General features: G+C 36.7%; 1 protein-coding gene and 1 long non-coding RNA gene across 16 annotated transcripts in view; both read left to right on the top strand.

Annotated features, from left to right (window-relative positions):
* LOC110007943 (uncharacterized) overlaps positions 1-16,054 on the top strand; it is a 30,425-nt gene extending 14,371 nt beyond the window's left edge. The window contains exons 2-3 of the long non-coding RNA XR_002282293.2: positions 9,111-9,199; positions 14,340-16,054. This is a non-coding gene — a long non-coding RNA (uncharacterized LOC110007943). The remainder of the gene's footprint in view (positions 1-9,110; positions 9,200-14,339) is intronic.
* Positions 16,055-19,489: 3,435 nt separating this feature from the next.
* Positions 19,490-26,738, top strand: LOC18442647 (protein DYAD). 15 transcript variants are annotated; one of them, XM_088854799.1, is made up of 11 exons: positions 19,490-19,755; positions 21,223-21,337; positions 21,987-22,087; positions 22,405-22,480; positions 22,606-22,697; positions 23,300-24,273; positions 24,367-24,777; positions 25,151-25,262; positions 25,567-25,656; positions 25,723-26,073; positions 26,174-26,738. In XM_088854799.1, the coding sequence occupies exons 2-11, from the start codon at positions 21,238-21,240 to the stop codon at positions 26,288-26,290; spliced, it is 2,424 nt and encodes an 807-aa protein (XP_088710925.1). In that variant the 5' UTR covers positions 19,490-19,755; positions 21,223-21,237; the 3' UTR covers positions 26,291-26,738. The 15 variants fall into 15 exon arrangements, with proteins under 15 accessions (XP_088710925.1, XP_088710920.1, XP_088710924.1 ...); XM_088854794.1 differs by having other exon boundaries at positions 25,723-26,076; XM_088854798.1 differs by having other exon boundaries at positions 19,490-19,768.
* Positions 26,739-27,705: the final 967 nt, after the last annotated feature.

Genomic DNA, 27,705 nt, shown 5'->3' with positions numbered 1-27,705 from the left:
AAAATCCAATTCTCTGTTACAATGAGGGACTTCTTCCGTTTAAATACACTTTGAAGAAAATAAATAAATAAATAAAACCCCACAAAAAATAAACTTTCTCTAACTTCCATGTACCACTTTTCTCAGCCCTTCCTTCTCTCTTTCTTTCTTTTTCTTTTCATGATGCTTATCAACCTATTAAGAGATGATAACCTCAACCCCCACAAAATCGAAACTATATCCTCATAAAAATCTATCCTAACCTACATAGAGAATTTACTATTCTACCCTTTAAATTTCCTATAAAAAATTCTTAGGGGGTAGTGCAAGAATCTATTATTTTCTCTAATTATAAATTTTAGACTCTAATAGTTCGAATCAAGCAGATGTGCAGCGCATGAATATCTTGTAAATGGACGATCCACATAATGTATTGCAAGATGTACTATTTGTAGGACTTGAAAATCTCTTTTAATAGAACCAAAATGTTTAATAGATCACGGAATTCTGACTTACAAATAGTCAACATTCCCTCATCTTATCTCCTATTTGAATTTTGAGCCAACCCTAAGTTCACATTCCCTAATCTTATCTCCTGTTCGAACTAGGTCACTAACCCTAAGTGCCCTCGAAGCATTAATTCCAAGATTTTTCCACATTTGTCTGGCCACTCATCTATCTTAAATCTTATCATCCTCACCAAGATTGTAATCATCCTATCAATATGTTTTGAGTCCGTGGACTACCTTTACGTTCCATGGTCCCTTCCTATGCTATAGAGCATATAGATTGCCTACCCTTATGAGAAGTATTTATTATTGCTTTTTAACATAAAGAAGTGGTTCCCATGGCCTCTAAGGTCTGGAGTCTCCTCTTAGGTCTGGAGTCTGAACCTCCACTCTATCCTAGGGTGTCTAAGGCACATGACCTAGACGTGGTTTAGAAAGGCATCGTACTGTATAGTCCACCCCATACTCCACATTAGCTTCTCTTTGATGCGCTGCCAACCCTCATGTATGGGACAGGAAACTAGTAAACTGTAATTAGTGTGACGTATTTCCCATCATCTAGTGTATCGTGGCCCCAAGTCTGTGACCCCATGTGGGATTTGTATCTAATAATTTCAGATAGTCAATGCAAGATAGACTTTTATGTCTTATATATGAGTTATATATACAACAGATTGTCTATAATTAGACAATCTATCTTTTGTATATGTTGGTCACATTCATTCGTCCCTTAAATATCAAAATGAGTGGTTGTAAGTGTGTTATTGAATAGACACAAAGATCTAAAAAAGAAATTCATGGACTTTGTGACTCACCCCAAGCCATCCAATTTGACATTTAATGAGTGAGAATAATTGTGACCTCCATGTATAAAAGAGAAAAGGCGTGGTTTGTATAAGGTTTCAACCTTAAACAATCCAATTAAGGTGCACCTCCAAAATTTATCATAACATGTAATTTTGGTGAAAAAATTTATTAGGATTATCTGAAAATATATTTTTATCTCTAATTATAAAATTTTAAACTCCAAAATGGTTAAAATCAAGTAGATTTATAAACATATGAAAATCTTGAAAATGGATGGTCTAGATAATGTGTTGCAAGATGCACTATTTCTGGGACTCGAAATCTTTTTTTTTTTTTTCATATTTACACGTCTCAATGTTAAGATGATCAATTAGAAGGTTTTTCAACATTAAAACAGCTTTTTTTCGATATATTTTTGAGGTGCATCTTTAGTTCTACATTTTAAAGTTGCAACCTTGTATAAACTTTTTCCAAAGATAAATAGTCTCTTTCTAGACAATCTCTATGAATAAACAGGCTCTCTTTATCCTGGAATACCAATTCTTAAAGGGAGAGGTTTGTGTAAGCGCCCACTATTAGTCATACACGTCGCATATCAAGATATAGTTAGATATTAGATAATTTACAGTGCTATGAAAGTTTTTCTTTCATATTGAACAATTTTTATTCAATGATATTTATCAAATTCAAAATTTCAAAAGAATTTCTGAATGGGTTTTAGGGACCAAACACGGTGAACGTTAATTCTCAATTTTTTAAAAAACCTAGTGTCGGATAGAGACAGTTGGAATTCCGTCTGACAAGGGAAGCCAAAGTGCTAGAGCAATCAAACTCTAGATTGAGCATGTGAAGTGCATCGCTTGGTTCCAAAGCGCCACGTCACCATGAGCATTTAATGCGCTCATCATTTTCACAACTCTCAAAAGTGTGAATTAGCTTATTGGGTTGAAGCATATAAAACCCAAGCTTGAGTTTGTTTGTTATAAATTATTATCAATGGTTCACTACTCACCATAGGGACTACTATTTTGGGTGGACCCGGTGGCCATCAATAAACTCGGTGGTACAACAACACGTCACCATGAGCATTTAATGCTATAAATGCTCATCATATTAACAACTTTTCAAATTAGCTTATTGGGTTGAAGCATATAAAATTATAAACCGAAGCTTGAGTTTGGTTGTTATGGATTATTATCAATGGTTCATCACTCGCCGTAGGGACTATTATGTTGGGTCGACCAGGTGGCCATCAATAAACCTGATGGTATGGCAACACGTCACCATGAGCATTTAATGCATTAAATGCTCAACATTTTCATAACTTTACTAGCTTATGGGGTTGAGGCCTATAAAACCCAAGCTCGTGTTTGGTTGTTATGGATCATTACAATGGTTCACCACTCACCGAAGGGACTACTATATTAGGTGGACCTGGTAGCCATCAGTAAACCCGGTGGTACAACAACACGTCACCATGAATGATAACTTACTGCCTTAAATGCTCAGCATTTTCATAACTTCTCAAAAGTTTGAATTAGCTTATTGGGTTGAAGCATTATAAACTGAAGCTAGAGTTTGGTTGTTATGGGTTATAATCAATGGTTCATCACTCACCGTAGGGACTACTATTTTGGGTGGACAATTAATTGGGTTCCGAACCCCATTAAGTTTGGGTTCATGAGTCCATCAATAGCAATTCCATAGATGCTTGCAAATGATTGAGTTTTAAGGTGTAGGTTTAGAGAGAATGGGTTATTCAGTTTAAAGTCTTTTGACTTTAGAGAGGGGAGGAATGGGAACGAAATTGTTGCAGCAAGCCTAAAGTTTTGCATTAAATCAATAATTTCTTTCTCTTTTTGATACTTTGATACTTTGACAGTTTGACTTGATGATGAAATATTTTCAAACCTTTAGTAGCTTATTACCAAACCAGTAACTCATTACCAAACTCGATTATGCCATACATAATTAACTTTCTTAACAATCCAAACTCAAGCCATACATAATCAACTTCCTTAACACGGTTTCAGGGCCATTCTCTGACTCCCGTGTCACACATTATGATGACATTCTTTTTAAAATTCTTGACTTACAATCTCACAGTGGATTACATTATTTTAAAGTTTTGACTTACAATCTGTTAGTGGAATACATTCCACACTTACTGAATATAGTCGACTTGATTTTTTATTGGTCTATAGTTGTGAAAAAAATGAGGAAAAGATAATTGCATATGGTAACTTGTGAATAGGTGTCCAGCTCAAGAAATTTGATGCTTTGGAGTTGTAGGGATTGCTTCTCCTAAACAAAAAAAAGGGTTTCATAGAGAAAAGATGTTCTCCAAAATAAAAAATATTATTAAAAAATCTTAGTGCAAGACAAACATACAGAGCTATGTGCCCTGTCATAATGGGGGTGAAGATGTGGAATACTTAAGTTTTAATTATTTTAAAATTCTGAGTTACAATCTCTTAGTGGAATACATTCCACACTTAATGAGCATAGTTTTCTTGATTTTTTATTGGTCAATAGTTGTGAAAAAGATGAGTAAAGGATAATTGAATCTTGTAACTTGTGATTAGGTGAAAAAGATGAATAAAATATAATTGCATCATGTAACTTGTGATTAGGTGTCCACCTCGAGAAATTTGATGCTTTGGTGTCATAGGGATTACTCCTCCTAAACAAAAAAAAAGGGTATCACATAGGAAAGATGTTCTCCAAAATAAAAAATATTATTGAAAAATCTTAGTGCAAAACAAACATACAGTGCTATTTGCCCTTTTATAATGAGGGTAAAGATGTGGAATACTTAGACTTAATTATCAAATGGCCACGTCCTCTTGGTTTTAAAGAATCTAAACTTCAAATGGTCTGATAGTTATAAGTTATAACTGCCTTTGTTTAGTACCTGCAAAAGATATTAGAGATGCAAAATACATTACAGTCATACATGTTTAGTACTTCAAAACTCTAAATATTTGAATTGGAAAGTTCATTTGAGTTGCAAGTACTAATTGAGGACAAAAATTAACTAAAAAAATAAGATATAATAGATGTCCAATGTCTATGATGGTAGCATGGTTTCATATTTTTACTTGTGTTAGCTTGGACGGACATTACTTTTAAGTTTAATTTATAACCGATAAATTCATTAAAACCATGGTGTAGACATAATCCTATTTTGTCTTCATAATTATAAAGTCAAAATCACAATTAAGAAATACTTGTGTGGTATATAATTTTCCTAGTAGATTGTATGATCCTATTTTCAATAGTCAACATTCACAATCACTTTAAAATTTGGGAAGCCTTCCTATAAGAGGCATCTGATATAGGTTCTAAAGATGATAAGGCTCAATCTATGTATGGGGCTTCCTACTCCATAAAAATGAAATCTCTGCTCCTGGTAGATACGTCAGAAACTTGATCCCATATATGTTGGAATCACGATTCTAAACTGCTAGATATCTCTGTTCCACATAAGTTAGATACTCGATTCCACATATCAATGAATCTTGACTCCTCGAGTATCGATTCTAGTGCGATGGGAATCTTGATTCCAAGGAGGCGGGAATTTCGATTCCAGTTGTGGATGAATCTTGGATCTATTTCAGTTGATACACGATTCCAAGAAATTAGGAATCTCGTTCCCAACGATTCCCATTGTGTGGACTTCGATTCCTAAAACATAATCTTCGAAGCGGTCGCGGTTTCGCGATTCCGGTTCCTGAAACGATTCGGGTTCCCAGGTGTTGCCAACAACTATGGCCCATACTATATTGATACTAACATCATGTTTCTCCCATGTATTACCATGATCAAATATCTTATAACTATTTTCCATGTAAAATAGCTTTTTTTCATGGTTTTGATATCTCTCATATAAAATAAGTTCGTGTACCATAGCCATTGTCATGTTTAAGAGTTACATGATATTCATTCAAACTAGTGTTTAAAAAATCGTCGTTCTGACTTGGAAGGGGGAGTTCCAGTTTCTTTATGGAAACAAGAATCACTTCTGTTTATCATGAAGTGCTTGGTTCATTGTACAAAACCAACTATTTTGCTTGAAAACCAAGAATCACCCGATACTTGAAGAATTAGGTGATTTCCCATATGAATTTGAAAACCCCCAATTTCACCTGTTCTTCTTTTCAAAAAACATATTCCAGTTCATTATCATCCTCATCAAACTTTATCCTCACTATTTGGGGTTGGCTATATGAATCCTATGCCGCCATTGCTCTCCATCAAGGTTGTTCTCAGTTAGACCATAAGCCACCATACCTCTTATCGCTACTTCCATCTATGTCCTTTGGGGCCTTCCTTTTTCCCTTTTAGAGCTTTCCACTTGGACAAAATCATCCTTCCTAATCGATGCTATCCTAGGTTGAAGCTGCACATGGGCAACCTACCTAAGTCTAGTTTCCCTCATCTTATTGCATATTGGAGCTTCCCTTAAGTTCTCTCAGTTGAAATTAAAGTAAAGAAAAAAACAATTTGGTAGGATCTAGAGAGAGAGTCAGAAAAGAAAATAGAGATGAGAAGAAGATGAAGGGAGAGATAGAGATAGATGTGAGAGATAGAGAGAAAGTGAGTGGCCCTCTTATAACATTAAGTAATAACCCTAATTACAACTTAGAGACAATATGGCCCTTATTTAGATAAATGACAGTTCTGTCCATCAAATACAGTACAACTTATTCTTTTTATTTCCAACACTTCACCTCACGCTGGGGCATAGATATCAATCATGCCCAGCTTGCTTGTGATATCATGTAATCTGTCCTATCCATTGGCTTTGGTGAAAATATCTACAAGTTGATCTATATTCACATGAGTAGTTTGAATGATCTTGGCATCACTTCAATATGTTTAGTCCCTTCATGAAAAACATGATTTTTTGCAATATGAAACACTGCTTCATTGTCACAATATAGAGTTATGGGAAGCTTAACTCTAACATTCAAATAAAAAAGAACACTTTTGATCCACATTACTTCTTTCTCTTGCTTGAGATAGATTCTGAATCTAGAATCTTTTATTTTGTTACATTACAGTGAAAAAAGTTGGGAAGAAGTTGTCAGTAATAGATTACCAGCTTGGTTGTTAAGGACATCTTGTTGATGATTGGTTCTTCTTGCTGCACCCGCCATTGTTATACAAAATCTTTCTCAAATATGTACTACATGGTTGTTGGATTTGATCTTCATTTTTCATCTTTAGCTGCCTCTTCCTCATGTTAGGATTGTAGTGTATGTAGACTGGCTTGTGCAACATTGAATTCCGACTTGTTCCTCCTTGATGTATGGATCCTTTGGAATGTATTCCATTTTCTCTCACAAGCCATGGTGGCTCAAGTTTGGCTGAGGATCATGATTGGTGATACGCTATAAGCTGGAGTTTCTATCTCTCACCATCTCACTGAGAGTACAGTCACAGTCACATAGAATAGTCGCACTACAATACTCTATGATTTAGGAGTTACGACTGAGGAATTTTGGATCTGGGTGTGTGCTACTTCTTGTCACGTATTGTACCCAAATTCGCCTTTTGCATCTATATAGAAAGCAAGATAAAAGAGCTAAGCATGCATTTCAATGCACAAACTATTACAAGCTTAATTTGGCCTTTAATTTAGGCAACCTTATCTTGATTTATTCTTCTAATTCAGTACTTCAACATCTCATGCTGTGCTTACTGTGGCTCCACTGATAATGATATGCTAGGAGAAAGAAAAAACTTGAATGCATTCATATGAATGGCTAGGGTCAAATATGCCAAAACCCCAAGGAACATAAATCACAAACTAATATATAAATATAAATTGGAACTTGAAATTGAAAGCTATTTGTTGCATGGGCAATAGTGTAATGTGTAAGCCAACGTCTCATCAATGATCTTCCTTATTTTGTTGTGAAATTGCAATTAGCTTGTTTTGCATGGTGTAATTCTTCATACAAAAATCGTGCTTCATGTTTGAATGAACCAACTTCGGCACTACTACAGGTGGTGCTGTGTTGGCCACAATATGCTTACACTTATCCAAAACTTAGGCTCTTTAGTGAGTCCTTTTAACTTCTCTTGCAAGTTGACTCCTTGAGATGCGCAAAAGCTTATTCCTAGATTTAATCATTTTCTTCAATCTCAATTGCAACTTCAGGTGTGATCCTATAGCCAAGTGCGAGTCGCAAATCTTAGTTGTTTTGGGGGTATTTTTGCATCAGAGCACCTAACACCAGTTCCGTCAGCTACGGAACACAGAACTAGATCATATATATTACAGCCTGTACTGGAAAACAGGTCTAAATCCTAGGGGAGGGCGTTTTGGCCTCGTCCTATCCAGCAAACCCTTAAAAGTTTAGATAGATGATGGTTCTCAACTCAAGACGGGCCATTGATTGCAAAGATGCACGGTTGTCCTCTTCTATAGGAATCTAGTACCATTTACACCATAATACTACCAGAAAATACATAAGACGGTGGAAAGGTCCCTAAGTCAGACACATATCAGGACCAAACTTGGGGGATCTTGATTGTTAGAAGACCTTCCCCAATTTGTAATTTTTTTGTTTTCTCGAAATTGATATGTTCAATGTATAGATCAGTCAAAGATGACTGTTCAAATAAACTTTGGGCCCTATATGATGAGAGGAATGTTTCTATGTGACCCCAACAACATATAAGTTATATGGGACCCTACTTCTCAGCCGTTCGATCTGAATCGAATGGGTATGATTGTTCATACTCCAATGTCATACAAAGCACTGTTTTTATTTTTCATTTTTTTCTACAAAATATTTTTGGATGAAAGTTTGGGCGTCCCATCATAAAATTAGGGTGAATCTGGGAAAATAAAAAATAAATATTTTCTATAAAAATAAATGGCCAAAATGCCCCTGAAATTTTCAGGGGTATTTTGGCGATTGTTAATCACCGAAAATATTTTATGATTATTTTTATGATGTGTGCCCCTATCAGATCTATGCATGCCCCAAATTTTGCTTTAAAATTATTTATATAATAAAAATTAAAAATAAAAACTCCGAGCAATCCGATCAAGATCTGACGGTTAAAAGTCAATTTTTGACATTGTGACTCAAGCCATCTTAGCCATCTACTTAGATTTGATGGCTGAGAATAGGGTTCACATATATTATATATGTGGGTGGGGTCTCATAGAAAGCCTTCCCATATGATGAAGGGTTGAGGAGAAATGAGGAAGAATGTGCTTTGGGCATCTTACCCCCTTATATTTTTGGAAAACAATGGCAATATGTCTGAAGCTCATAGAGTCACAGCTCATTCGAGTTACTATATGCTGAGTAGGCATGTAATGCCCCCTTCCTGGCTGGGTGCAGGTGTCTCGGCTGAGTTCCAAGTGGTCTTGCCAGGTTTGCTAACACTGGACTCTGTTGTCCATAACCACCATGAACTAGAAATGGATTCAGTCTGATTGTGCATTGATTTTGCTATGCAAGCCATGAACACTGGCCTCATGGTGAAGTAATGGAATAAGTATTGAATAACTATGGACTCATTCTATCACAAACTTTTTTCCCATGAAAAGCTATATAGAAATGATTTGAAAGATTCATGCTCTAAATTTCTGCTTTCTGCTATCACAGTACTCAGCTCGTTATCCTTAAATAGAATGTGATAGTGTCCCTCCATAACTAATTAAGTGAGACTATAATTTTGTCAAGATATTTCATATAAACTAAAATGATATTCATTTTCTCTAAATGCTATATTTTTCAACCCATTTTTTTTTGAGATAAATCAAATTATTTCGTTTTGTTTGGGTAGGTTAATATTGGAATTCGGCCGGTGGCAGTTGTGCTGTGGTCTCCAAATACCCTGGTGACTGAGCCCAGGTCTTGAATCACAAATTACTGGTACAGTAAGCCACTCTTTCCTCTATGATGCTTATGTCTATGCATATCCATATCGATTCTTATGCATTTATTCATGTCATGCTTGTGTATGCAAATCACTATTATTATATCTCGATGTTAATATACATTTGATCTCGAAGCACACAATTTAAGCTTGCATGTATATTATAATACCATATTCAGTGGTGTCCCTTCAATAGAAGAGAAGCATGTATTTTATGACATGTAAATTCATTATTTTACACCTAGAAAAGGCAAAGTATTATGCAAGTGGAGAAGTCAAGGTCAGGACTATATGCATCCCTATTTTGGTTATATGACAAAAATTATTGTACCTGTCAAGTTCTTAAAAGCTATAACTTGGTGGCTGACTTTGTCCTTGTCAAAACTGAGTTGACAAGCTGAGCGAAACAGTTGACTGAGTAATACTCCAATGAGTTTTTCAAAATTTTTAAATAGTTAATAAGAAACATAGTGTGTCCATAGTAGGATTTAAACTTTACTTGTTCCCAACTCAAACCACATTCCTACCACTCTGGAGATGAGCATTATGTCTCAAACTGATACCAGATTATATATGACCCAGAATTCAGGCACATCCCAAGTTTTTAAATTTAGTAAAACTTGGCCATTGGATGTGGGGAGTTGACCCAGCTACTTGGATAGTATATTTGATTCATTGATTCTTGTAAAAAGATTAGTGTTGACTTCCAGTTACTTTTGTTGATAGTGGTCCCCAGCCACACTAGTATAGCTATAGATTTTCTCTCTTTTTTTTCTTAATAATTTTTTTAGCATTATTATGGCTATAAGTTGGAATATAAGTATTTTTAGTTATAAAAAAGAGGGTCATAGTGTTCTCCAAATTTGGGGGGTAGTTTTTTCAAACATGGATTATAATAGACTTCAGAAAATTTTGGACAATTTTTTTTTTTTTGTAATAATAGGATTTACATACTTTTTGTGGTCTTGACTCTTGACCAGCTTTAGTTATACATACACAGACGGCATACAATGCTCGAAGATGCTATTTGTATACCATTTGTTGTATCTACCATCCATGGCAAGGCTGTGGACAAAATATCTCCTTGTCTTAAGTGGACAGCGATGGAAGAACATAACTCCACCAAAGTGGTGGAGATGTAAATGCAATATACAATCGAATATGTTTGTGCAAACCCTAAATTGTACTTCCTGGGTATTGCCCCCCACCCACCACCAAAAAAAACTTTTGATTCTACATTATTCACCCCATCGCTATTTACTTTTGCACCCAACCATCCCAAAATAAAAAAGTTGATTTTTTTTTTTATCAAAATACCCTCAATTTTAACACATGTTTCACGTCCAACATGTGCCGGTCCCACATAAAAATGTGTCAGACTGGCTTCTTATCTTCAAAATGTGCCTGTTTGATATAAAATGTGCCGAAAGTAAAATGTTTTTTGGGGGGTTGGTATTTATAATTTTTCATTTATTTAAAGTAGTATTCCTGGACTAAATTGATCCTAGACCATTATTGCACAATATCCATTAAAGATTCTTTGATCTAGCCTCCAAAAAAATATATTAAATAAGAGACTTTGAGCATCGTTGATGAAAGTTTCGATGGTTGATCTCTTCAAAAGCTTGATACGTTCCAACAAATGTACAAGCCTGAATTTGATTTCGAATGAATCGCATATCAAGTAATTTGCTAGCAGTTTGAGGGAGAAATCAATTGTTTGGTTGATGGGTTATCTGCGGATCAAGAAACAAGTGTTTTTTCTCCTAGCTTTTGCAGTTTAGAGATTGTCTTATGCGAGCATGCATAACTCCATGGAGATATTCCTAAATTTTTGGAGAAAATTTTTAAATCATCGTTCTTGTCTCAAGGGAGTACCTGTTTTTCACGTCCATCCTTAGGATCGATGCATTAGGGAACATCAATGTAATAATTTAGAACTATGTCCCTTGAAGCACATATCACTTTTCCTTTATCAATGCCGTTAATTATCTTTCTTAAGTTATGCAAATAAAGAATAATTTTTTAATTTATTTTATTTATATTTTCTAGGACTTAGAAAATATTTTTATTTAGAGTTTTATTTTTTTTGAGGTTATTCTTGTAGTTTATTAGTTGTAGAGATTTAAAAGGTAGATGGATATGGATATGAATTAGTATGATTGGGTTGGTTAGGATATATTAGACTTTTTTTTTAAGAGATAAGGGAGAGATTGAGTTAGTTTTCTATTTTTATTTGTTATTTATTTATAATTTTTTAATTTGTATTTAAATGAAAGAGGTCCTTTCTTTGTAGAGTAGTGATTGGAGAATAAAGAAAGAGTTGATTTTGTGAAAAGATCGTGGAATGGACTTCTTTTCAAGACTAGAGAGGGTATAATCTGTCAAATTTTATTTTATTTTATTTTTATATTTCTGATTTATTATTTTTTCTTGCATCACTACAAAACAATAAATAGCCCGACGCTTGAGTTTCCTAATATCATTTTATGTAGAAATTTTATTTTTTTAAAATAAAAATGATTCATGTCAGTGTTGAGTAACGGACTAGAAAAATGAATTCCCTATTCCAGGTAAAAATAAAAACTCCTCTATTTTTTCTGGAAATTTAGGCAACTTGTTTTTGTTAAGAAAAATAGATGCCCATGTTAATGAGATTGGGTAACAATGGCTAGGAAAGGAAAGAAGATTTGGATATGGGATTGGTACATGTATTTAGGACATCCCAATAACTTCTCTAAACTTTTAGAATGGATAACTCCCCTCCCACTGAGATGGCCGGGCCGTCCTTCTCTTTAAGTTAGTTTTGAGGAAGGGTTATGTCTTAAAAACAACTCATGTAGGTTTTTGATTATAACTTATTGTCTTTTCAAATAAATGAATGAATTCGATGCTCTTTAAATTTGTAATAGACTAGACCAAACTGATTTTAGGAAGGTATTGGTCATGACCCGATTGCCCCTCTAAAACCACCCTCTTCTATTTCATTTCCCTTTTTCTTTTCTTTTTTATTTAAGCTTGTCTTGTATTTTCTTAAATCCCTGTAATCCCCACCCCATGAACCCCTATTTTGACTTTTACTTTATTTTCTTTCTTTTCTATTGGCCCGATCCAATTGAGATCCGACATGGATATATAGGGTGGACAATCCAGTTTTCAAACGCTGGATTTGGATGTTATTAGCAAAGCTTGGTAAGTTTTTTTTTTTTTTTCTTTTCCATATGCCCTATTTTGATTTTTGATTTTTTGTTTCCTTTAAAGTTTCCCTAACTTTAAATTAGTGTTATGTACTTATTTTAAATTTATTTTGATTTTTTGGCAATTTTTTATTTATTTGACTTTTTGTTTTTATATTTTTATTTAAAAAATTTCTAGGATTTTTTGGCCCTATACAATTTTCTATACAGTAGTTGGGCGAATCTAGTTGGACTTGCCTGAGTAATTCACCTTGGGCCCATTGGGCCAGGCCAAGTACTTGGCCTAAGGCTGGTTTTAAAACATTGGTATAAATTATAATTTATGCAAATATGGAGTTAAGGAGATGAAAAATGAATTTATTTGATTTAATAAGGGCCTTATATTCCGGAATCAATTCAGGACTTCTACGATGATGTAGGGTTCTTGTGTAGGTGATGTGGGTTCCAGAACCAATTGGTTGGTGGGATAATGACATTCAAAATAATAATTGTTCCCGATTTGTGAGGATTTTCAATTTTAATTTTTACGCAATGTAAAATAAATCTAATCCCTTATACCCAAATTTCTCATGGGTTCTTTAGGATATTAAAGATGTATTGAAATACTCTCTCCTAGAGTCCATAGGATTGTAAAGTCTATAATAAGGGGGGTTTGGCGTCAAAATTTTTCCCATCTTTTGTGAAAGATTTGGCTGTCATATGAAGTTCTAGAATTGCTAAGCTTGGCTCTGGCATGATCTTATTTATTTATTTTTTCTAGCACTAGTTCGTTGTTGAATTGTGCGAGACAAAGTAAAATTTTTCCAATTCTTTTATTTTCAGATATAATTTTTTGACTCAGTGTAAAATAGTTCTTATATTTTTAAATAATTTTTTGACTTATTTGAAATTTGAAATAATAAAGTAGAATAGGAATATAAGAATCTCCTATATGTATTATTTTTTTCCCTATATTTTCCGTTCTCTGTAAAAAGGAGCATTTAACAAAATTAAAGAGTTTAAACAATGAATAATATTGTTGCTGTACAAAATTTCATGGGCAGTGACTGTTGGGGATTAAGTTTGGGTCGTTGCGTCCACATGCTGCTGTGGACAGCCAAAAGGTGCACAAGCACCTTTAAATGGTTTGTACATTAATTTAATTTTTTATTTTTACTTTTAATTTAAAAATTACGTTTATTTGAAGTTTGGATTTTACCTTCATTTTTATAAGGAGAATAAACTAAAAATAATTAAAGATATTTTAAAAAATATCGATCAAAATAGATATTTATATTTGAATTATTTTTATTAAGTTATCTTTATATTGAACTTACATTAAAATAAGCAACAAAAATACAATATGAAATTAATTTTCGTCTATTCAATATGGCCTTGTGAAATCTCATACTTTTCCTTTAGGTTTCTTGAATTATGTTTAAAAAGATATGATAATTTAAATATTGCTTTAGTTTTTCCTATAGGGTAAATTTTAGGGTTTTGCTGATCTTTCCCTTTGTTTATTACTTTTGAAAACTGAAGTTTCTTAATTGATAAGCATTCTATTGATCTCCATGGTTTTGAAGAGTAATAATAGTAAGTTTGCTTGCTTTTTTATTGCAATTGATTTTAGCGGAGGATGGGATAAGTTTAGGCTTAAGTTGCTCCCAACTCGCATGAGTATATTATTCGCAAATGGTCAAAGAGGTAGGTTCATTGGAATTTGAATTGAACCTTTTGTAAATTGAATGGGGACATGGGCTTTTGAGTTCTGTATCCTTTAGATGCTGAAACATAGGCCTTATTATCAGGATCTACCAAGAATTTCTTTCCTAACTAATTGATGCTGAAACATAGGCCTTATTATCAGGATCTACCAAGAATTTCTTTCCTAACTAATTATAGAAATGTTATTATTAGTATCAGAATCAATTACATATCTTTATCTCTCATTTATCAGGGAAACACTAGTTGAACGCTACACCCTCTTATCATTCAATCATGGTCAATCATGTGCTGCTGAAGTTGTTACCTGAAAATTCAAAGAGAGTAGCCATGGCCAAAAGAGTAGAGGAGACATTAGATGAAAATGCAAAGAGCGTAATGGCAGAGAGGAAGAGATTGGCTGAGGTTCCTTCCCTTGAAATCCCTATTCTTGAAGAACTGTCGTGGCACAAAAAGAAGAGGTCAGTATTGAAAGGAGCAAATAAGATGTTGGATGAGGTTCCTACCCCCGAATTTCTCATTCATGAAGGTCTTTCATACCCAAAAAGGAAGAAATCGGTATCCAAAGGTGGAAGGAAGAGAGAGTTTCTTATTTGTGAACAGGAGATCACATGAAGTTTCAGGGACCGAGCAAGACCTTCATATATGTGATGATATTATGGAACGAATTTTATTGGGACTCCCTGTAAAAGCCCTTGGCAGGTTCAGATGTGTTTCTAAGCGACGGAATGAAGTCCTCTCCTCTCTCTCTCCTTTGCATGAACCCATTATCTCGCACCTCCCTCAGCATCCACTCCCTTTGCTCTTGTTGTTGCCAAACCAAATTCTACACCCTGTCTATGCTATACCCTCTCTCTCTCTCTTACCTTCTAAACTCAACCGAAACCCTCCCATCATTTGAGTTCCAGTCGTCCAGTCTGGCGTGCAGCAATGGTATGCTATGTGATTACAAGTTCCCCTTTGGCTTTGACATTTTTAACCCTATCACCCTTGATTCTATGGGCATGGAGAAGACTTTCGAGTTCAAGAGCAATTTCATCTTTGGATTCTATTACAACCCTGTGAGCACCGCTTTTTATATATTGAAATACACTCTTTTGGTCCCTATACTTATCAAACATTGGAATGTGGACCCTATACACATCAAACACTGGAAAGTTCCTGGCCGCCCTCAACACCCTCTCACTCCCTTCTACAGCATTCTCACGTGCGTGCTCGGAAAATTCTACAATGTGTTCTGTGCGGAAGAATATGGAGGGTAGAGCATCGAGGTTTTCGACACAGCAAGAGAGGAGTGGGAGGAAAGCCTTCCATTGCCCACAGGAATCCCACGCCCGGATAACTCCGATTTTGGGTTTAGATTCCTTGAATGGGAGGGGCAGATATGTTTTGTTCATGGCTGGTTTCATGAGGGAGATAGAAAAGAATGCGGAATGGGAATATGGGCTTTGACGTGAAAGGAGAAAAGATGGGAGAACGTGAGAGAAATGGGCCTTGGGAAAAAGTTGAAAAGTTTTTACAAGGTTTTGTGGATCTCAAAACGCCGATGATAATTCACGGCGAGTTTCTCTTTATTTGCCAGCAAGGGACCATCTTTTCATTCGAATTGCAGAGCGGACAGAAAAGTGAATTGACGTTGAACACCAAAAAGTATGGGTATTCACACAGGCTGCTTCTTTACAAACCCTCACTCCTTAACGTCAACACACCGCCTCTAATGTGCTAGCAACATTTCTTCTCCCTTCCCTCCGAGGGATCCATCTCTAATTGACAAATTTATTGTTAGCCGTCTGTGCTTTGTTTCTTCTAATTTTATATTTATTCTAGAGGGATCCATATAAAGTTATTGGTATGGGTTTTGCTTTCTGTTTTCTCATTTTCTTTTATTTGTTTGTCCTTTAGAGGGGTCTGATTCCAGTTGATTTTTTGATGAAGCTGTTTGTATGGTTATGTATTTCCTTATTATTTTCTTTCATTTAAGAGAGAGAGAGAGAGAGAGAGAGAGAGAGAGAGAGAGAGCTCCAAGGAAGTGATGTCTCCTTTTAATGGGTCCATTCCCCAGTTTTTGATAAATCATAATGTTAATTCATGTATCCGTTATCTCTAGTACTAATATGGTAGTATTTGGGCCCTGTCCTTTATATTCACTTTGTTTCCTTAAAGCTCTAGTACAAAAATTTGAGTTCAACCTGGTCTGGTCGGCTACTAAATTTTTAACGAGTTTAAAAATTAAAACTATAAATGATTTCAATGCCTAGATCCAGACTCTCTCAAATAACGAGGCATACTCATTTTGGATGATCTTTTGTGCTCAACAGTTTCTTTTTCTCCCTCTTCACATGAGCATGCGTTGGAATATTTCTTTTGTCTAATTATTAATGTTAGCGTTATTATTATTACCCATTTTCAACTTTCATTTCTCCATTGATTGATTCAAGGTTGCAAAACCTTTCTTACTATATAAAATTTCACTTTGTTATATCTTTTAACATATTTTATTTATTTTTTACTAATTTTTTTGATCCAAACAAATTTAAAAAAAACATTGTTTTTTTAAACTTCTCTCTTGACCTGATTCCCTTTCTCTCTCTCCCGATTACTTTCCATTTTATTACCAAAAAGTTGTATACAGCCATTAAAACACAACGAAAGACACCTCACCTAACCAGAAAATATACACAAATCAACACCCTCCTCACTTTCTCTCTCTCTCTCTAACGTCTCTCTACTCAACCCCATATTTTTTCTTGAGAACCCCCACAAACTCGAGGACCTTCTCAGGGTCCTGCAAAGCCTTTGAAACGCCCTCTTTCTCCATGCAACACTTGGCCCAAGCATCAACTTTGGGGCGGTCAGCTACAGCACTGAACCCACCATGGACCTCATAGGCATGGAACCAACAAACAAAAGGCACCACGGCAACGCCCACGAACCCTAATTTTTCCCCTCCAAAAAAGGGCTTGTCACCCAAGGCGCCCTCCAAGATCTTGAGGTTTCAATGAATTCTTCTCTCTATCTACCACTACCTCCAAAACGTCCTCCAGCGCCACTGCCAGCCCTCCGCCACCACCAGTGCCCTCGCTGAGAGAATGTGGGGTTTTGAGTGTGATGAGTCTAGAGCGAGAAAATGTGAGGAGAGAGATTGAAAACATGAGGAGAGAGAGAAAAAAAGGTGTTTTTTTTAATTTGTTTGGATTAAAATTTGGAATAAAAAAAGATCTAAGTTGTTTGGGGGTTAGAAGTTAGGTTTTGAAATTTCGAGTTTAGGAAGAAATGAAAGTTGAAATTAGAGTCTATAGAGATATTTTCTCTTAATGTTAAAATAAGTATTAATGGTCAAACAATTTCCAATTGCGCTCTTATATTAGAAATTGTGGGAGGGTCTCATAGGATCATTACTCTAATGAAAAATATTAAAAAAATACATTACAAACACAATCCCTTATTTTTTGGGATTTTATATAATTTTTTTTTATTTTTTTAATACCTGGCCAGTCACACCGGAACCGACCATTAGCCAATTCTGAGCAAACCAGGTGGTTACGGATTAGACCACCTGATTTTACCTTCAATGAACCCAGGGGGAAGGGGCAATATTGGTATTCTGATGAACTAGTTATTTTTTTGGGGAAGTTATTATTCTAATAAACTAGCTGCAGAGGTACTTAACTGAAATGCTATGTAGAACATAACACTTCATTGGAAAATTAGTTGATTGAAACACCTCATTGGATTTTTGAAGTAGATTGTCTATTTTATTGATATTGTCAATTCAATAATTTGTCAAATGGCCTCTCAAGACCGAATTCTTCGTCACATGGTTAATTTAGCTACGTTGTCATTTGTAGATGCGATATTTTATGAAATGCAATCATTATCAAAGGGTGAGGTTTGGGTTAGCCGTCCTACAGTAGAAATTTCTAAATTTTACTTGGAGATGTAGTTCAGGTATCAAAAACGTCATGAACTCGAAAATTTCAAAAACTATAGATTGAATAAATCTATTAACACTTTAAAATCTTTGAGATAATCAATCTAAATTAGTGTTTGAAAAATAGAACTGCCTTGGAAAGAGCGGGTTCCAAGTAGTGAAGAAAAATTCGAATTGGAATACTTAATTGGACATGGGGCTGGAAGCGGTTCAACCGACCTAATCGGTACACCGACTAGTTCAACAGGCCTAACGAGGCATGTTTGGGGCGATAACAAAAGTGTTAAAAAAAAGAAGAAAAAAAACAAAAAAATGTAATAAAATATGAAAAATATTTTAAAGCATGATTAAACAAAACACATCTAAATGAAGTTGAAAATTAATAGAAAAAATAGATTTTAAAGAATCGATTTATGCTTAGGGGTATTTTTAATTTTTTAAAAGATGAAAAAATATAAAAATAAGTATTAATGGCCAAAACAATTTTCAATCATTGCCAAAACGATAAAAAATATTAAAAAATACATTATAAATAAAATCCCTTAATTTTTTGAAATTTTATATAATTTTTATTTATTTATATTTAGTATACCCGACTGGTTCACCAAAACCGGCCGAAACTGAACCGGCCACTAGTCAATTCTAATCTGATCGAGCGATTAGAATTTGAACCATCCGATTTTTCCTATGCTATTTATGAGTAGCTAGTAAACTGGCCGATTCAACTAGCCTAACTGAGAAAGTATCAAGTGGTAAAAAAAAATGTCAAAAAATAAAACCAACTACAAAAAATTCTAAAAAAAAGATATGAAAAGCATATTTAAACAAAGAACATCCAAATGAAGTTAAAAATTAGTGAAAAAAATAGATTTTATAGTAGCGATTTGTACCTAGTTGTATTTTTGAATTTTTTTTAAAAAAATGGAAAAATGTAAAAATAAGTATTCATGTCTAAAACACTTCCCAATTTTTGCTAAAATGATAAAAATATTAAAAAAATATTCAAAAATACATTATAAATAAATCTCTTATTTTATGGGATTATATATATTTTATTATTTTTTTAAAAATACCCAGTCGGATCACCAAAATTAGTCAAAACCGAATTGACCAATGCCTGTTCTAATCTAACCTGTTGATATTGCAAACATTGGTCGAATTAACTTGTTAGCAGATACATTTTTAAGATTTGAAAAAAATAAAATAAAAATTTCTTTCATATCCCCACATCTTGATATTGAGATGATGGATTAGAGGATACTCCAACATGCTAACCTTATTTTCTACCTTGCTTCAGCTTGGGTGTGTGACAAAGTTCGAAAAAAATTATTTTATACTTGAGCTAGGTTAATGAAATAAATGACCAATCTTGTAACAAAAGTATATGATCTCATTATATACTTTCCGTATACTAATTTCTCTCTATAAATGGTGTCATTATAAGCTTTCTCTATACGAATTTGTCTCTTTAAATGGCTAATTTAGTCACTAGGTCACTAAGATTGGATTCCTCTGTCTTTCCATCCAAAATGAAGGGTAGTTTTGTCATAGGAGTTTAAACGACAGCATCTTCATCATTCGGTTGTTGTTGTTTTTCGTTTTTTTATTTTTTTTCGTTAAATTCATCTTCATGGGCCAAACCTCCCAGAACTTCAGCTTTTGCCGCAGGGCGTAAAAGTCACAGAGAGCTCAGAAATCACGCCAAAAGAAATCGATCTTCGTAAACTGCTGCAGTTACCTACCTCATACGCAAGTAGATGAGTTGTTTGTGTAAATTTGTTGTTTCAGATAGTCTCTTGTGCTTGATTTCACAGTAAAGACTTATTCTTGGAGCTAACTGTTTTGACGATTTTCTTTATTGTGTTTCCTCACTTATCTGCTTTAATGGAGGATCAGAAAATCAGAGTGATTGTTTCTGTTTCTTTTTGGGGATGGCTTCTTTCCTGATTTCAATTCTTTTTTTTTTCAGTTTCTTTTTGTAAAATGAACCGCTTTTTCATTCGATTGATTTTTTTTTACTCTCTTTCTCTTTCTCTCTCCCTCAAACAAACTGATCTTTGCAGATTTCTTCAATGTTAAAGAAAGCGATAAAAATTCAAGCTTCTTTTTGGACGTGATTTTGTCTCCGATTGTTCTTTTCCCCTGACGCTTGAGCTTCTTTTATGAGGTGATGCCTTCCGATCAGTTCTCCAAGTTCTGATTTTCCCTTTCTATGTTTTCCTAGGGTAATAGAGGAACCAGTGGCCATTTTCTCTCTCTAGCACCACTTCCCTTTTCATCCAGTACTGGTTCTTCGTCTTCTTGTAGCTGTCGACTCCAAAAAACCAGAATCTCTCTCTCTCTCTCTCTCTGAAACTGACCTTTGCAGGCTTCTTCAAAGTTAACTGTAACAGAAAGAGATGAAAATTCGAGCTTCTTTTTGGATGTGATTTGGTCTCCGATCGTTCTTTTTCCCTGACACTAGAGCTTCTTTTACGAGGTAATGGCTTCCGATTACTTCTACAGGTTCTGATTTTCTCGTTCCTTAGGTAATAGAAGAACCAGTGGCCATTTTCTCTCTCTAGCACCACTTCCCTTTTCATCAACATCATCTTCATCGTCCTATTGCTGTCGGCTCCAAAAAACCAGAACCTCTCTCTATCAATGTTCCCTTTCTCTTTCTTTGTAAGATTTAACAGGATCATTACCAATTTCTCAATGTTCAATTTATCTTTCTTTGCGGTATTAACCGGATCATTACAAATTTCGGGCCTTCCTGGTTTCTTTTACCAGATTTCAAAAGCAAAAAAAATGGAGGCTTTTCAACGTTCTTTGTTTCTGTAATTTTGCCCCATTGTGTGTACGGAACCTATTTTCGCCATTTTTATCGTCTTCTTTCTGGAATCACTTCATCCTTAATCCTTTAATCGATGCCTTTCTTCAATGAAAATTCTCGATCAGTTAAATTCTCGTCTTTTTTTAATTCTTTCTTTGTGAAGGAATGATGAATTTCAGTCTATAATTGAAGGTAGGTTTTGTTCTTATTTTCCAACACACAGTCAGTAATTCTTCCATTAACATTATTTTCTGCTCCTTTGTTTAACTGAACGGATTTCTCTTTGTGTTTCCTTCTCAAGTATTGGATTCTGATTTTTTTACACTCTCTCTCTCCCTCTCTCTCTCTATGTTTGCCCGTGCCGTTTTTCAGCCGTTGATACAAGAGATGGTGGAATACTGTTACTCGGACAAGCAGGAGCTGCTTCCGGCCTCCTCTCTTGATCGCCGTTGCCTCCCACCCAGAAATCTTAGAAGCTTCAACTTCGGTATTTTAATTTAATCTCAACGCTAACCTCCTTCTCCTATCTAATTTCACAGCTTCATTAATGACCAAACCTACTTAATGCTTATTAATTTCTACATTAAATAAAAGCACCAATTAATTTCTTCTTATTCTGACTTCTCTCTTACTTTCTAATTTTAATTAACAGAACTAATGATCTGTTCATCTGGTATTAGGGAATCAAAAAGCAAAACTAATTGTTCTTAGTTTTGCCCACAATTAGATAAGACTATAGGAGCACTTTGGTGTTTGATTATGCTAGACGGAATTTTGATGGACCGGATTCCCTGAAAACCTAGACATCCACATCTGGCCATTCATTTAAACTTCCCGCCCAACCTAAAATAAGAAAAAAGGACTGAAAACTTCCAATATTTTCCCCCCAGTAACCCTTCACTTAGAAAAACTCATTTATGTTTGGAGGTTCTTCGTTCATTTCACTAAATAATCTGGGGGCATTTCTGTAAAATTGATTGGATGAGGGATGGCGGTTTAGTCAATTACTTCGAGCGTCTTTCTGCCTAATCCACTTCACCAACGAGGGAGGGGTATTTTAGCGAAGTATAGAACTAACGGAAGGCCATTTTTGTCACGTATCTTAGAGCATTAAATGCTGAGCCATGCCTGTGCAGGAGGAAATCCTAGCCGATCGCCGGCAACAGAGAATCCGGTCGCCATCGAGCCATCTCCGGCAAAAGCCGGTTTATATCAGAGATCGGCGGATGAAAAGCCGGTAAGAATGTCGGCCTCAACCCCTCCTATCCTATTTTCGGAGATGCACTTTCTCAAATATTATTACCAGTCGTTTTCCATGGGCAAATATCCGACGTTTACCCTGTGATTTTGAGGTATTTTTATTGAGTTGTGGCATGAGGGAAGTTAATGGGTAATCATTATCCCTCAGATTTGCCGAAAAGTAACCGTGAAAGCACAAAGAGAGAGAGAAGATTTTGAGGAATTTTTTTTGGTTAAACATGGATTGCAGGAGGGGAGAGAGAGAGGAGAGATAAGATTTTGAGGAATTTTTTTTTCGTTAAAAATGGATTGCAGGAGGGATGTAATCGTGAACTAGTGGAGGGAGAGAAGCCTGGTCCGATGACTCATCTGTCAACTGAATATTCCAACTGTGAGTGCAGTACGTAATTTTTTATTTCTGTTTTATTATATTTGTCGTGGGAGAAAGTTTATTATTATTATTATTATTTTTTTTTTGTTCTGGAGTATGGAGTGTAAAGTGTGAGGTATGCACAGGGAAGATAACGCTGAATTGCTTCTACGAGATCGACCACATGAGACTGCCCCTTAAATCCCCCATTCACCTCAAGATCATTCGTGTTGTGCGGGTATGGAGACAAACAAACCCTATTACCGAATATTTTTATTCTTCATTTTTTAATTACTGTTACAAATCATATTGATGTTTATCAGATAATCCAAATTCGGTGTACCCCACCTAAACAATCTAGTTAATCATTCTAAAATATTCGGTTTACAAAGCTTTTTAATCCAAACCAATATTGTGCATCTCTCTCTCTCTCCAGACTGAAATCCATACATCCTTCTTCCTCCCCACACCCCTCTCTCTCTCTATTCAAAGTTTCAAACAGTATTCACATCGTCTCTCTCCAAAATCCTTACTTCCGTTGTCTCTCCCCCATGCGTCTGAAACCTTGAATATCAAAGAGCCAGAAACCGGCGATAATGAATCTGCGTGGACAGCCCAGACATTTCCATTTTGTAAGTCCCCTCTTAGGCTCAATCTTGACCGTTCATCGTCCCGACAAAAAAAAAAAAAAAAGTCACATGATATCTCGCAATGCAGCTTAAACAATTAGTCATTTTGAGAGGTAATTAAAACCCAAATCTAACTGTTTAATTACACAAATAATCCGAATGAAAAGAAATAATTATGGTTAAACAGGTCCAATAATTATTTCTCGTGCAGGTAACCGAGAAGACCGCACACAACGTGGCCGTGAAGTTTCCGAGCGCTCTCTCCCTCCGAAAACACTTCTCGGACCAAAATGTCCTGCGCGCTAAAAGACTTAAACACCCAGACCTCGACGAGCAGTTCGTCATGGGCATCACATACGCCGGAAGAGTTCTCCGGCGACCCGTTCCTGATGTTGAACTTTCCAACTCCGGTCACTTCCGCAGCTTCTGGGTCCTCCAAAAACCGCCAGAAAATCCCTTTCAGAGCTCTCTGAATGCAGATAAACCTGATCTCTGGTCACCTGAACAAGTTCGAGGCCGCGGAAAACCCCATTACAAGTCAAACATTCAAAATGCTGGAAAACTCAATAACCAGACATCGGAGAAAAGTCAGGTCGCCGGAATCTGGCCACCAGGAAATGCGCAAGTCTCTGAAAATCCCCAATCCCTGTCCCCCAATGACTGTCAATTTGCAGGAAAACCCATTTCCCCTATGTTGGAAACATGTCAAGTTACTGGAAAAGCTAACTCCGAAGCGCCAGAAAACTTCGAAATTGCAGGAAATCCCAATTCTCATTCGCCGGAAAAATGTCATGTTGCTGGGAAATCAGACTCCAAATTGCTTGAAGGAAGCCAAGTCACTGGAAAAGCTGATTCGCAAATGCCAGAAAAAGACCAGGACTTGAGAAAACCCGATACAGAATCCCTGGAGAAATGTTTAGAAACTCCAAAAGAAAATTTGCAGCAGCCTGAAAATTTATTTTCCGGCAGGTTAATTGTGTGGGGGACCCGTAAGAAGGCAAGGTTTTTGGGTAAACATAGAGAGAAGCTTCCAGCCTTGATATCGTTGGAGAGGGAGAGGAGGGGAAGCAAGAGGATTTACAAGGACTCCACAGAGGAATCGAGTAGAGTGATAAAAGCGGCGAGGAGAGAGAAAGGAGGCCGCAGGATGGTGAAGGAGATGCAAGGTCGATGGTCTTCGGAAAGGTAAGTGTTGAATGAAATTTCATAGAAACTTAGGACTCTCTCTCTCTCTCTCATATAAACTTGAGCTCGAAGTCTCGAACTCGAAAAACGCAGATACCGAGTTGCGCAGCAGAAGCTGATAGACATAATGAGGGCCAAAGGAGCGGTGCTAGGCAAGCCCATCCTCAGGCCGGTGCTCCGAGAGGAGGCGAGAAAGCACATAGGAGACACGGGCCTCCTGGACCACCTCCTCAAGCACATGACCGACGTCGAGGTCCCGGGGGGAGAGCGGTTCAGGCGCAGGCACAACGCGGAGGGCGCCATGGAGTACTGGCTGGAGGGGGCTTCGCTGATGCAACTCAGGAGAGAAGCGGGGGTGCCGGACCTCTACTGGGAGCCGCCGCTCGGATGGAAGCCCGCCGAGGAAGGCGGGAGACGGTGCGAGCATTGCAGGGGTGGTTGTGGTAAGGAGAGGGATGATGAGGTGGTACAGCGGCTCGTGGAAGACGTGGCTCGAGTCAAGGGGTAAGAGCCTTCTCAATCTTATTCCCTCAAGCATGCATGCACGGATGAAGCTGACCAGGACGACCTTGCGTCCCAATCAAAATGCCCCACGAAATGATTGAAATAACAGGAACGATCCCGGAGCATTTTACACCATGGCGGGAAAAGTGACATGGCTGGCAATTAAAACGGAATATTCTTGTAACGGTTTATGGGTCCCACTTGTTTTCCTTTCCCTCCACTTTTGAAGTGACGAAACAACCCCTCGTGTTTTCTAAAATCACTATCATGCCCTTTTTCTTCGTTCATCTTAACGGACCGCCTGTATGAGCGTTTAAAGACTTAAACTCTCGGTCAATCTGGACCGTTCTTACGGGTTGTGACTTATATGCAGGGTTTTTGAAGCTTTGGTTCCTCCGGCTACGGCCTCCGTCGATATCAAAGAGGAGGGCAGGAAAGCCGCCACGTGTCCTCCCTATGATTCTCATCTTGCAAAATACATTCAGGTATATAATATACATTCCGTTTTTCATTTTATTTATTTTTGAACTCTTCAATTGTGCCCACACTTGGGGCTTACACGAAAAAGTGTTTCCAAAATTTCTCCAGAATTTTTGTTTAAGCGCTCGTTTCTCACCAATCGAACGAAATCCCAAGAATTTTAGACTCGAATCTTTCGCTAATTTTTTACGAAAATTTTGGAACTGTCAAATTTCTATATTTTTTATCCTTTTTTTGTAACTGACAATTTGTAGGGCTTTTCATTTTCTATATTTTTATTATTTATATTAATTATGTTAATGTGAATAGTTTCAGGAGGGCTTCAATGGGCTCATGATAAAAAAGAGTCATCTAGAGGCACAGGTCGACCAAATCTCCAACTCATTGGAGAAATTTAAGGTAATTACCTAACCTGCCCTCCTCAAAAAGCGCTACATTCCTCTACTAAACGGCTTACGCTTACAGAAAGAGGTAGAGTCCCACTACGAGAGTATCGGTGTGGCAAAGTCGACTCAGAGGCCAAGCCAAGAGGGTGCTGGCTCAGAGATGTCTAGTGTGGCTCAAGATGCCGAAATTGTCGTCAAGTCGCCGAAGCCGATGAAGCTGCAAAGTGGATTCAGAGTGTGTAGGCCTCTTGGGACGTTTCTGTGGCCCGGCATGGGCGCCAGGGTTGCGATGCAGGAGCCGGAGGCAATGCCAGAGACGAGCCCCCCAATGGAGCAAGACAGCCACCCTTCTCTGCCCATAAAGCCCGTTGTTAGGAACCCTCGGCTATCTGAATCGGGCTCAACTCTGTTCACTGATCAACCCGCACAGGTGGTTGGTTCACTACTCAATCTCTTTTCACATATGTCCCAAGTTTCTCTCTCTACAGGTGAATATTGGAAATAATTTCTTTTCACGCCTGTGTTGACAGATTGCAGAGTGCAGCACGCATGGAGAAACAGGGGAGAGCAGCAGCTTTCCAACTGAGGGAACCTCCCAGCAGTGGCTCGCCCTGGCCACCCCCTCCCCCTCCCCTCTCGTTGTCTGACCCCCCTCTCTCTCTCTAGGAAATCTCTTCCTCGCATCATTATTCTTATCAAGGAGTTCCCCTCTCTCTCTCTCTAGATCTCCATTCTCTTTCTCTCTCTTACACACACGAATGGCAACTTGCATGAACTCTTGAACGGCCTGGATTGCATCATGCATTTGTCAAGCCTCAACACCACTCTGAAAAGTTTTTCCCTTTCTAACCTCAGCGATTGGATTTTGAGATTTTTCAATGGCTGTGGATTACGAACAAACATGGCAAGTATTAACTTGTAAACCTTCATTTTCGCTTTGGTGAGGTGGATTCCAATGTGAAGGGATCCATCCACAAGAGGTAGAGAGAGAGAGACTTGTATTGGTTTAGCACCATGTATAGCCAAAATATTATATGCAACGTACTCGACCTTATCCAACGAATAAATAAATAAATGGACATCAAAAATTACGGAGACTTTACATGTCCTTAGATTAACATCTTCTGATTGCATTGAAACCATTCAATTCTTGAACCGTTCGAAATATTTTAAAATTAGAAGTTGAGATATATTTTTTCCCTAAATGCTCATTGGTGGTCTAAAGTGCCATGTAGGGGTGGCAAGAGATCGAGACCCGACCTGAGACCCATCGAGTATACTTGACACGGGTCCATATATGGGCTCGACGGGTGGGGTCTGGGTCCAAACCAGGACCCGAATATTATTTGGCTCTGGGTCTAGGTCAGATTGGACTCGACCCATACCCATAAACTGTTGCAGATAAAATACTTCAAGTCTTATTCGTTTCGGTGTATTAAGGATCGTATACAATAAGAACTCGTAGTCATCTTTAGTTATTAAACGACAAATCAGACGACTTGAAAGCTAATGATTGGTGATTGTGATCTTGTTGCCAATAATATGGGTATATGATAGTAAAAAATATATAAAATAAAAGAGAAAAATGGATCCAACCAGTCCCAAGACCTGACTGATTGGGTTCGGGTCCAAAACCTGGACCCAAATACTATTCAGGTTTGGGTCCAGCCGGACCCGACCCGTATCCAACCTGTTGCCACCCTTAGAGCCATGGGTCAGTGGGTTGATATCCCAACCACTGATCCTGATCAGGATTGGCTGAATAGGTGATTTAGATCATCTATATTGGCAAACTGAAATAAAATAAAATAACCCAAAAATAGAGGCTATAGGTAAAGGGTCTGGTTTATATAAGGCTGAGGCCCTAAAGATTCAAAATAAGGCACACCTTCAAATAGTATAAAAAAGATGTTATTTGACTACCAAAAATCTTTATGATGACTTGAAAATTTATTTTTATCTCTAATTATAAAATTTAGAAGCTTACAAAATAGTGTAGATCAAACATATCTATAAATACTTGAAAAGTTTACAAATTAATGGCCTAGATAATGCATTACAA

This window comes from Amborella trichopoda, chromosome 13, assembly GCF_054954075.1.
Source record: "Amborella trichopoda isolate Santa Cruz 75 chromosome 13, AtrichopodaSantaCruz75HAP2 v2.0, whole genome shotgun sequence".
Classification (NCBI taxonomy): domain Eukaryota; kingdom Viridiplantae; phylum Streptophyta; class Magnoliopsida; order Amborellales; family Amborellaceae; genus Amborella; species Amborella trichopoda.
This window is presented reverse-complemented; position numbering and strand designations above follow the sequence as displayed.